Here is a 12150-nt window from a genome sequence, read left to right as displayed (position 1 = left end):
CCTCAATCGCCAGTCAGTTTTAGTTCCATTTTGAATGTCCTTTCTGCAGCTGGATGGGAAGAATCAAGACTGCCATGTTTCTGCTTTTTGTAGAAAATTTTCAAGTGGCGGTTTACAAATGAGCAAGATTGGAACATTACGGTATTCAAGTCAAATCATTAAAAGAGGCATTGCAATTCTTTCAAAGTCTAACTCCAAACTCATGCTTTGTGATTTACCTCCTCACGAGCCAACTACCAAGACAGGACATTAGAATCAATGCAATAGAGTTTCCCAGTAAAGTCCTGGTTTTGTCTATTGAAACGACAATGGAGCTACCATTTCAATGTTAACATTCTTATCCCAAGACAAAACACATAGTAGCACATGTTTAAGTACATTGTACTGCAGCATGTTACTCAGTGGTTTCAAATGACCTTCAGAGACAGGGAATGCAGTTCCAAGTACTTTATTTAATGTTGCAAGTTGATGCCAGGATAGACTGCCTTCAGGAAGAAAGTGGGGAACCTGAAAACAGAAACGTCATTATTCGAAACTGCAACATTGACCTTAAATTCCTAATTTAAAAGACAGTTACGTACCTAAGGTTGACGAAGTCTGTTGTACGCAGGAACCAGTGGTCTCTGCCATCTAGGGTGCTGCAGTGACGCCATTTGAATTGGTCTAAAACTTCTTGGAGCAACACCTTCCTGGGAAAATGCAATATCCCACATACCAGCTTTGCTTTGGAGAATACCTGCCTGGGGCTTGGCTGGGTAGTTGCCAGGCTGCTGAGGCTTGGCTGGGAAGCCACCAGGCTTGGCCGGGTAGCCGCCGGGCTGCTGGGGCTTGGCCGGGTAGCCGCCGGGCTGCTGGGGCTTGGCCGGGTAGCCGCCGGGCTGCTGGGGCTTGGCCGGGTAGCCGCCGGGCTGCTGGGGCTTGGCCGGGTAGCCGCCGGGCTGCTGGGGCTTGGCCGGGTAGCCGCGGTAGTACGCCGATGCCATTGGTCGAGAACTGCTTGGAGAAACACCATCCTGGAGAGGTGCAATATCCCACATACCAGCTTTGCTTTGGAGAACGCCCGGCTGCTGGGGCTTGGACGGGTACACGCCCGGCTGCTGGGGCTTGGACGGGTACACGCCCGGCTGCTGGGGCTTGGACGGGTACACGCCCGGCTGCTGGGGCTTGGACGGGTACACGCCCGGCTGCTGGGGCTTGGACGGGTACACGCCCGGCTGCTGGGGCTTGGACGGGTACACGCCCGGCTGCTGGGGCTTGGACGGGTACACGCCCGGCTGCTGGGGCTTGGCCGGGTACACGCCCGGCTGCTGGGGCTTGGACGGGTAGCCGCGGTCTACACTGGGGCATTGGTCGGTACACTGCTGGATGAAGGGGCTTGGAGAGGTACACCCACAACCAGCTGGCTTGGAGAAGCCGCGGCACTGATGGGCTTGGTCGGACGGTAGACACACCATACTGGGGGTGCGATTGCTTGGACGGAGAACGCCCTGATGCTGGGGCTTGGACGGGTACACGCCCGGCTGCTGGGGCTTGGACGGGTACACGCCGGCTGCTGGGGCTTGGACGGGTACACGCCCGGCTGCTGGGGCTTGGACGGGTACACGCCCGGCTGCTGGGGCTTGGACGGGTACACGCCCGGCTGCTGGGGCTTGGACGGGTACACGCCCGCTGCTGGGGCTTGGACGGGTACACCCCGGCTGCTGGGGCTTGGACGGGTACACGCCCGGCTGCTGGGGCTTGGACGGGTACACGCCCGGCTGCTGGGGCTTGGACGGGTACACGCCCGGCTGCTGGGGCTTGGACGGGTACACGCCCGGCTGCTGGGGCTGGACGGGTACACGCCCGGCTGCTGGGGCTTGGACGGGTACACGCCCGGCTGCTGGGGCTTGGACGGGTACACGCCCGGCTGCTGGGGCGTGGACGGGTACACGCCCGGCTGCTGGGGCTTGGACGGGTACACGCCCGGCTGCTGGGGCTTGGACGGGTAGCCGCGGTTGTACACTGATGCCATTGATCGAGAACTGCTTGGAGAAACACCATACTGGAGAGGTGCAATATCCCACATACCAGCTTTGCTCTGGAGAATGCCCGGCTGCTGGGGCTTGGACGGGTACACGCCCGGCTGCTGGGGCTTGGACGGGTACACGCCCGGCTGCTGGGGCTTGGACGGGTACACGCCCGGCTGCTGGGGCTTGGACGGGTACACGCCCGGCTGCTGGGGCTTGGACGGGTACACGCCCGGCTGCTGGGGCTTGGACGGGTACACGCCCGGCTGCTGGGGCTTGGACGGGTACACGCCCGGCTGCTGGGGCTTGGACGGGTACACGCCCGGCTGCTGGGGCTTGGACGGGTACACGCCCGGCTGCTGGGGCTTGGACGGGTACACGCCCGGCTGCTGGGGCTTGGACGGGTACACGCCCGGCTGCTGGGGCTTGGACGGGTACACGCCCGGCTGCTGGGGCTTGGACGGGTACACGCCCGGCTGCTGGGGCTTGGACGGGTACACGCCCGGCTGCTGGGGCTTGGACGGGTACACGCCCGGCTGCTGGGGCTTGGACGGGTACACGCCCGGCTGCTGGGGCTTGGACGGGTACACGCCCGGCTGCTGGGGCTTGGACGGGTACACGCCCGGCTGCTGGGGCTTGGACGGGTACAATATGGGTGCAATATCCCACATACCAGCTTTGCTCTGGAGAACGCCCGGCTGCTTGGGCTTGGACGGGTAGCCGCCCGGCTGCTGGGGCTTGGCCTGCATCTGTATTCCATAACTTGAAACAGCTGACTCATATGCATTTCCATTGGAGTTAGATTGATGTTGTGGCTTCTGTCTCTGTTCGATCAGTTGGCCAGGCCTGTAACTAGAAACACTTCCCTCTGGACTGTAACCAACTACTTGCCTACCATGAGAACCACTATAACGTCCTTCACTGGCTGCAGCCCTGTAAGGGTAACTGTGTCCCCAATGACCACTGGGCTGTGCAGCATTCTCAGAACTGGAAGGAGCAAAAGCAGGTTCATCGCTCCATGGAAAATCTTCAGCCAGTTCATGAAGCCTTGTGCCACTGGAGCCTCCACTTCTGAAGCTGAGGGCTAAGAAGAGGAAACATTTGAGGTCAGTTTGAGAAGTTCAATTGAACTGCAGTTTGTTAAGCATGAATTCTTACCGTTTGCGTGCTGCACAAATCCAAAGAGTGAGAGCAAGAGCACCCTGAAAAAGAAGAAAACATGAGAACAAAACCAGCTTCATCTTGAAACATTTGCTAAAATATTGAAAAGTGATCCTACCTCACACAAAATCCAAAAGCCATTTTCTTAAATCTGAAACAGAACAGTCTGCTCATAGACAAACAACAAAATCAGAAACTATGGTCTCAGCTTCACGACTGCTGCTGCGAACACAGTCGCCCCTTTTCAAGTGTCCAGTGTGCCGGCTCACACTGATGAGTAATTGGAGTCAGGTTGGAGCTGATGGGTCAACCTGTGCAGGTGTTTCCTCGTTAGCTAACGAGCTAAGTTTCACTCCTGTCAGCTAAGAATGATTCATTCTCCCTCAGCATTGATGTGCATCGTCTGATGTGAGTGTGTATGGGGATAAAAGAGCATTTGATTTTACATGTTGTGTATTTATTGTGTTTTATGTTTTTATGTGGATGAATTTTCCCCTCATGAAAAATAAAGATGATGTCGAAGGTAGTTTTGATTTTATATGTTGAAACTTTGAGATTTCTGCCGCTACCAAAATACAACAGAGGTTACGTTTGACTTTGTTTGATCGCATCAATAAAAATAGAAACATTTCACAGAGTATTCCTTCATTAAGACTGTTGGAACTATAAAGTATTTCCATTCCATTTAGCTCTTTATCTAAAAACAGAACAATAAAACTAACAACTGTATTGAAGAAGACGTTTTTTGTTTTTGTGTCACCAGGTTGTTCATGTGATCTAAAATAAGTGAAAAGTATCTAGCTATGTATTCTGCACAACATTTTATGTCAACTCTATGATCTTTGTTTTGTTCCAGCACTCAATTGAAATATCGTAAAACCTCTAAACGCACTATTTTGATATAATACACCAGATTAAAATGCTTATTTTACACAATCCTAAAGCTGTTTCTCAATTTATTTATGTTTTCTGATAAACAATAATGTTTTAATCCATAAAAAGTCAGGAAATGGTAAAAAAATAATGATAATAAAAAAAAATCCATCATCATGAGTCATGTGTTTGTTCTTTACGGAGCCCCTTAAGGGACATGGGGGGGAAAAAACATGATGGGTGAAGAAAAAAAAAAAAAAGGTTATCTTTGTGAGATCTTGCGGGATCCCACAAAGATTTTTGCGAGATCTCGCAAAGATTTGCAAAAGCTGTAACACTTTGCTGATCGTTTGGTAAAGTTGGAAAGATATTCACAGATTCGAACTTCCGGGATCATTAAATCTGAAGTGAAACGTTTTTCAAACACAAATGATGCCTCTGTCCCACCATAATAGCATAGACTACGAGCTACAACGACCAAAACCCCGATTTTTTACTAAAATAAGCCGTCCTCCGATCTCGACGGACAACATCGATCTCTATGCGCAGCCGGCAGCCGGGCGAGTGCGCAGGGAACGGCCGTAAGCGGTCATTTGGACCGCTGGATTTAAACCCTATAATGTCTCATATAAATACCCAACTGAGTGATGAATGCATTCATTGTGTCATGATATTTTTTTAAAAAACGAAATAACACCAAAGTGTACATTTTAACAAGTTTAATTATACATGTATCGATATCATAGTAAACTGTAATTATTGCTATGTACAAGGTTTTAATAAAGAAAACCCAGAACAAGAAAAAACTATTAAAAGTAACGTATTTGATTATGAAGCATTTTATTTTAACACTTAATATATAATAAAATAAATAATGATAATCGAAAAAGCTGCAAACGAGGTGATCTAAAACAAACAAACAAACAAAAAAGAGAGCCGTTTCGATCACTTTGAGCACTCCTTGAATAAGATGCGGGCATTGATCCCCGCCTGGTCGAGGATGTTACAGAAGACCCAAAAAGTCCACCGCCACTGGCCATCTTCTCTGACACAGACACGGAGGCAGTGCCGGTCCGCTGCAAACGGAACCAAACACCGGACACTTGAAATGCCACAAGCCCGTGTGTGGTAACTGTACGAGAGCGGAGGTAATGTGCGGAGATGTGACCAGTGATCACAATGGCTCTTTGGTGGTTTTAGATCAGCTCGTTTCCAGCTTTTTCGATTGTTATTCTACTATTATTGTTTTATTATATATTAAGTGTTAAAATAAAATGTTTCATAGTCAAGTAAGTTACGTTTAGTTGTTAATTTTCTATGAGTTTTCTCTATCAAAATCTTGTGTAAATATGCAATGATTACAGTTTACTATGTGCGATGATGTGAATATTGATAAATGTATAATTAAACTTGTTAACATGTTCATTTTGGGGTTATTTCGTTTTTTGTTTTTTTGTTTGTTTTTGTTTTTTAAATATCATGACACAATGAATCCATTCATCACTCAGTTGGGTATTTACATGACAGATTATAGAGTTTAAATCTAGCGGTCCAAATGACCGCTTACGGCCGCTCTAGTAGTTTTGAATTCTGGCCCTTCTGAAGTCCAGCTGACACTTTGGTCACAGGGGATCCGCTGTGTGACAGCTGGAGAGTCAGCAGCTGGATTTTGCGCCCACGGTCAGTAGTATTAGTAAGTGTATAGGCAAACAAACAAACAACAACGACCCCGACCATTATTCATTGTATTATTACATTTGTGGGAAGTTATTACAATAAAGATTTTCACGTCCCCACAAATAAATAATTGCAAACGTAATAGTTATTACATGTGTAGAAAATAGCATGTTACGTTTGTAGTAGGCAGCGGCTCTTACGTTTGTGGAAAATATATTACATTTGTGGGTTTATAACATTAAATGCTGCAGATTTTTATCACGTTTGTGGGTTTATTGACGATGTTAAATGATGATATTTGTCTCTTAATACCTACAAAGCCTCCTGCAGGCCTGATGCAGATAGTCAATGAAGCCAAGAAATTATAATAAGGAATGTTCTACCTGCTCTTATAGCCTATGCACACAGCGCAGGTCTTATTATAGGCTGTAATATATAAAAAATACTCAGGCCTATAGTGAGGGAAAATTAGCTTTATTTGCGATTAAAACATGACAATGAGGACCCAACGATTGGCCTTCCTTTCCTTCTCAAACTATGTTGAAATTGCATCTTTAAACAGCCCAATTTTCAAAATTTTCGAAATTTCCCCGGACCCCGTTAAAAAAAGACTATCTGCGCAGTGATGCCGGTATCTGACCACTTTTTTCAGTAACGAGTAATCTAACACGTCAACATTTACAAACCAGTAATCAGATTACAGTTACTTAATGTTTCTCAATTTATTTATGTTTTCTGATAAACAATGTTTTAATCCATAAAAAGTCAGGAAATGGTAAAAAAAAAAAAGAAGAAAATCCATTATTATGGTGAGAAGCAGCATAATTTAACAATGAGTCATTTGTTTGTTCTTGACTTATGGATTCATTTGTTCACTTTATTTTTTTCACAATACTGCTGACAAAGATCACATTCAGTTTTTAGATTGACGTCAGAATCTTAATAATTGTTACAAACTGCTTCATTTCACTATAGAACAACTTTAACAAAGTGTAAACAGATGTGATTTAAACTGTGATGAAGGACCATAAAGTTCCTGCTAACTTTAGCTGCCATGAGATAGTTAGCGCAGTTAGCTGTGTATCCAGCTCTCCTATTGGCCAGCTCTGACCAGATCAGGAGCTCAGGGCACTGAGGGTGTCGTGTTTACTACTGGAACAAAGCAGCTAGATGCTAACATGCTAACACCTCTGCAAAATGATATCTTTGACATGTTTTCTCAGATGGTGGAGTATATTATAGAGAGTTGTTGTATTGTGTCAGAAGAAGGGCAAAGACAAAAATGAAACACATTTTATTAACCATCATTCACAAACAGTTTCATATGTTACCAGTCATGAAAAAGCAACACGGCATGCAGTCAGAACAGATTTCTTACATCTTCTAAATTGTGTTTAAATCCTGGTGGCATAAATCCACAGTGAGTACACATTATCTCGGTCTTTGCTGGGAAGTTTAATACAGAAAGATATATAAAAACCTGGAAATATACTGTTATGTTAACGAGAATAAAATATGTGAATGCATCGGTCACGGAACTGAGAGCCGGTCAGGGAGGAGGACAGCAGGAAGGGAGGGAGGAGTGAAAGCTGCACATTAAATTAAAAAGAGAAGTTTAGACGAGGAGTCAGACGCGTGAAAGTGTAAATGAGGGTTGGTTAGCTGAGGGTCCTCGCACTGATAGTCGTTGGGCTCTAATAATACAAAAATTAAACATCTGAATTTGGTCCTTGGATGTAGCTGCAGTACCCAATCATACACATTAGGGGTGAGACAGTCTTTGCGTTCAGCCAAGTTTGAGTCCAATTGAGCACAGCAGCCGATTTAAATTTTGAACACCCCTTCAACCATTGAAATAAACTGGTTAACAGGTTTTAGGGGTCAAATTTCCCAAAATTCAAATACATTGTTTTGCAGCACTTTAGTGTCACTCTGCCATTTTGGCTCCTTTTCCAGCACAGTGTCTTGCCCAATGAGCCAGTTTATAAATGTCAAACCTCGCATCCAACACAAGTAGTGTAGAAAGCCTTTGAGTCGAACATCTTTACTGTGATAACAAGCAGCCATTTGCTGAACTGAGCCGCCCACTGCTGTGAATTTCAGATCATGGCAGAGATTCAGCAGACTCAGTCTTGACTCTTCATGCCCGTCCTCTGTAATTATCCTGAGTGCGACCACCTGCTTGGCAAACTGCCTCAATAGCCAGTCAGCTTTAGTTCCTTTTTTAATGTTATTTCTGCAGCTGGATGGGAAGAATCAAGACTGCCATGTTTTTGCATTTTGTAGTAAATGTTCAAGTGGCGGTTTACAAATGAGCAAGATTGGAACATTACGGTGTTCAAGTCAAATCATTAAAGAGGCATTGCAATTCTTTCAAAGTCTAACGCCAAACTCATGCTTTGTGATTTACCTCCAAGTCCTGGTTTTGTGTATTGAAACGACAATGGAGCTACCATTTCAATGTTAACATTCTTATCCCAAGACAAAACACACATTTATAGTAGCACATGTTTAAGTACATTGTACTGCAGCATGTTACTCAGTGGTTTCAAATGACCTTCAGAGACAGGGAATGCAGTTCCAAGTACTTTATTTAATGTTGCAAGTTGATGCCAGGACAGACTGCCTTCAGGAAGAAAGTGGGGAACCTGAAAACAGAAACGTCATTATGCGAAACTACAACATTGACCTTAAATTCCTAATTTAAAAGACAGTTACGTACCTAAGGTTGACGAAGTCTGTTGTACGCAGGAACCAGTGGTCTCTGCCATCTAGGGTGCTGCAGTGACGCCATTGGAATCGGTCTGAAACTTCTTGGAGCAACACCTTCCTGGGAAAATGCAATATCCCACATACCAGCTTTGCTTTGGAGAATACCTGCCTGGGGCTTGGCTGGGTAGTTGCCGGGCTGCTGAGGCTTGGCTGGGAAGCCACCAGGCTTGGCCTGATAGCCGCCCGGACTGCTGGGGCTTGGACGGGTAGACGCCCGGCTGCTGGGGCTTGGACGGGTAGACGCCCGGCTGCTGGGGCTTGGACGGGTAGACGCCCGGCTGCTGGGGCTTGGACGGGTAGACGCGGTTGTACACTGATGCCATTGGTCGAGAACTGCTTGGAGAAACACCATCCTGGAGAGGTGCAATATCCCACATACCAGCTTTGCTTTGGAGAATACCTGCCTGGGGCTTGGCTGGGTAGTTGCCGGGCTGCTGAGGCTTGGCTGGGAAGCCACCAGGCTTGGCCGGATAGCCGCCCGGCTGCTGGGGCTTGGCCGGGTAGCCGCCCGGCTGCTGGGGCTTGGACGGGTAGACGCCCGGCTGCTGGGGCTTGGACGGGTAGACGCCCGGCTGCTGGGGCTTGGACGGGTAGACGCCCGGCTGCTGGGGCTTGGACGGGTAGACGCCCGGCTGCTGGGGCTTGGACGGGTAGACGCCCGGCTGCTGGGGCTTGGACGGGTAGACGCCCGGCTGCTGGGGCTTGGACGGGTAGACGCCCGGCTGCTGGGGCTTGGACGGGTAGACGCGGTTGTACACTGATGCCATTGGTCGAGAACTGCTTGGAGAAACACCATCCTGGAGAGGTGCAATATCCCACATACCAGCTTTGCTTTGGAGAATACCTGCCTGGGGCTTGGCCGGATAGCCGCCCGGCTGCTGGGGCTTGGACGGGTAGCCGCCCGGCTGCTGGGGCTTGGACGGGTAGCCGCCCGGCTGCTGGGGCTTGGACGGGTAGCCGCCCCGGCTGGGGCTTGGACGGGTAGCCGCCCGGCTGCTGGGGCTTGGACGGGTAGCCGCCCGGCTGCTGGGGCTTGGACGGGTAGCCGCCCGGCTGCTGGGGCTTGGACGGGTAGCCGCCCGGCTGCTGGGGCTTGGACGGGTAGCCGCCCGGCTGCTGGGGCTTGGACGGGTAGCCGCCCGGCTGCTGGGGCTTGGACGGGTAGCCGCCCGCTGCTGGGGCTTGGACGGGCTTGGACGGGTACACGCCCGGCTGCTGGGGCTTGGCCGGGTAGCACGCCCGGCTGCTGGGGCTTGGACGGGTACACGCCCGGCTGCTGGGGCTTGGACGGGTACACGCCCGGCTGCTGGGGCTTGGACGGGTAGCCGCCCGGCTGCTGGGGCTTGGACGGGTAGCCGCCCGGCTGCTGGGGCTCGGACGGGTAGCCGCCCGGCTGCTGGGGCTTGGACGGGTAGCCGCCCGGCTGCTGGGGCTTGGACGGGTAGCCGCCCGGCTGCTGGGGCTTGGACGGGTAGCCGCCCGGCTGCTGGGGCTTGGACGGGTAGCACGCCCGGCTGCTGGGGCTTGGACGGGTAGCACGCCCGGCTGCTGGGGCTTGGACGGGTAGCACGCCCGGCTGCTGGGGCTTGGACGGGTACACGCCCGGCTGCTGGGCTTGGACGGGTAGCACGCCCGGCTGCTGGGCTTGGACGGGTAGCCGCCCGGCTGCTGGGGCTTGGACGGGTAGCCGCCCGGCTGCTGGGGCTTGGACGGGTAGCCGCCCGGCTGCTGGGGCTTGGACGGGTAGCCGCCCGGCTGCTGGGGCTTGGACGGGTAGCCGCCCGGCTGCTGGGGCTTGGACGGGTAGCCGCCCGGCTGCTGGGGCTTGGCCTGCATCTGTATTCCATAACTCGAAACAACAGCTGACTCATATGCATTTCCATTGGAGTTAGATTGATGTTGTGGCTTCTGTCTTGGTTTTTGTTCGATCAGTTGGCCAGGCCTGTAACTAGAAACACTTCCCTCTGGACTGTAACCAACTACTTGCCTACCATGAGAACCACTATAACGTCCTTCACTGGCTGCAGCCCTGTAAGGGTAACTGTGTCCCCAATGACCACTGGGCTGTGCAGCATTCTCAGAACTGGAAGGAGCAAAAGCAGGTTCATCGCTCCATGGAAAATCTTCAGCCAGTTCATGAAGCCTTGTGCCACTGGAGCCTCCACTTCTGAAGCTGAGGGCTAAGAAGAGGAAACATTTGAGGTCAGTTTGAGAAGTTCAATTGAACTGCAGTTTGTTAAGCATGAATTCTTACCGTTTGCGTGCTGCACAAATCCAAAGAGTGAGAGCAAGAGCACCCTGAAAAAGAAGAAAACATCAGAACAAAACCAGCTTCATCTTGAAACATTTGCTAAAATATTGAAAAGTGATCCTACCTCACACAAAATCCAAAAGCCATTTTCTTAAATCTGAAACAGAACAGTCTGCTCATAGACAAACAACAAAATCAGAAACTATGGTCTCAGCTTCACGACTGCTCCTGTGAACACAGTCGCCCCTTTTCAAGTGTCCAGTGTGCCGGCTCACACTGATGAGTAATTGGAGTCAGGTTGGAGTTGATGGGTCAACCTGTGCAGGTGTTTCCTCGTTAGCTAACGAGCTAAGTTTCACTCCTGTCAGCTAAGAATGATTCATTCTCCCTCAGCATTGATGTGCATCGTCTGATGTGAGTGTGTGTGGGGATAAAAGAGCATTTGATTTTACATGTTGTGTATTTATTGTGTTTCATGTTTTTATGTGGATGAAATTTACTCTCAGGAAAAATAAAGATGTCGAAGGTAGTTTTGATTTTATATGTTGAAACTTTGAGATTTCTGCCGCTACCAAAATACAACAGAGGTTACGTTTGACTTTGTTTGATCGCATCAATAAAAATAGAAACATTTCACAGAGTATTCCTTCATTAAGACTGTTGGAACTATAAAGTATTTCCATTCCATTTAGCTCTTTATCTAAAAACAGAACAATAAAACTAACAACAGTAGTGAAGAAGACGTTTTTTGTTTTTGTGTCACCAGGTTGTTCATGTGAGCTAAAATAAGTGAAAAGTATGTAGCTATGTGTTCTGCACAACATTTTATGTCAACTCTATGATCTTTGTTTTGTTCCAGCACTCAATTGAAATATCATAAAACCTCTAAACGCACTATTTTGATATAATACACCAGATTAAAATGCTTATTTTATACAATCCTAAAGCTGTTTCTCAATTTATTTATGTTTTCTGATAAACAATAATGTTTTAATCCATAAAAAGTCAGGAAATGGTAAAAAAAAATAATCCATTATTATGGTGAGAAGCAGCATAATTTAACAATGAGTCATGTTTGTTCTTGACTTCTATGGATTCATTTGTTCACTGTATTTTTTTCACAATACTGCTGACAAAGAAGTTCACATATTCAGTTTTTAGATTGACGTCAGAATCTTAATAATTGTTACAAACTGCTTCATTTCACTACAGAACAACTTTAACAACAAAGTGTAAACAGATGTGCTTTAAACTGTGATGAAGGACCATAAAGTTCCTGCTAACTTTAGCTGCCATGAGATAGTTAGCGCAGTTAGCTGTGTATCCAGCTCTCCTATTGGCCAGCTCTGACCAGATCAGGAGCTCAGGGCACTGAGGGTGTCGTGTTTACTACTGGAACAAAGCAGCTAA

The 12150-nt window shown here is 48.4% G+C and overlaps 2 protein-coding genes across 2 annotated transcripts; both read right to left on the bottom strand.

Annotated features, from left to right (window-relative positions):
• Window positions 1-432: 432 nt before the first annotated feature.
• On the bottom strand, window positions 433-1188 carry LOC115578304 (protein lifeguard 1-like). The gene is made up of 2 exons (XM_030411198.1): window positions 582-1188; window positions 433-507 (listed from the first exon to the last, which is right to left on the bottom strand). Exon 1 carries the CDS (start codon window positions 1035-1037, stop codon window positions 582-584), a length of 456 nt encoding a protein of 151 aa, XP_030267058.1. The 5' UTR covers window positions 1038-1188; the 3' UTR covers window positions 433-507.
• A 7102-nt stretch (window positions 1189-8290) lies between these two features.
• On the bottom strand, window positions 8291-10627 carry LOC115579216 (calcium-binding protein P-like). Its single transcript, XM_030412775.1, has 3 exons — window positions 10481-10627; window positions 8440-9094; window positions 8291-8365 (listed from the first exon to the last, which is right to left on the bottom strand). The coding sequence occupies exons 1-2, from the start codon at window positions 10625-10627 to the stop codon at window positions 8489-8491; spliced, it is 753 nt and encodes a 250-aa protein (XP_030268635.1). The 3' UTR covers window positions 8291-8365; window positions 8440-8488.
• Window positions 10628-12150: the final 1523 nt, after the last annotated feature.

This window comes from Sparus aurata, chromosome 3 (genome assembly GCF_900880675.1).
Source record: "Sparus aurata chromosome 3, fSpaAur1.1, whole genome shotgun sequence".
NCBI lineage: Eukaryota > Metazoa > Chordata > Actinopteri > Spariformes > Sparidae > Sparus > Sparus aurata.
Note: the sequence above shows the minus strand (reverse complement) of the source record. Positions and strands in the feature narration are given on the sequence as shown.

What these genes read in the sequence shown, in the direction of transcription:
- LOC115579216 (XM_030412775.1), bottom strand. Translation starts at nt 10,627, where the DNA reads ATGAACTGGCTGAAGATTTTCCATGGAGCGATGAACCTGCTTTTGCTC. An exon ending in ACGTTATAGTGGTTCTCATG is followed by an intron (nt 9,095 to 10,480) that starts GTAGGCAAGTAG and finishes TCCAAGCCCCAG; the next exon opens with CAGCCGGGCGTCTACCCGTC.
- LOC115578304 (XM_030411198.1), bottom strand. Translation starts at nt 1,037, where the DNA reads ATGTGGGATATTGCACCTCTCCAGGATGGTGTTTCTCCAAGCAGTTCT.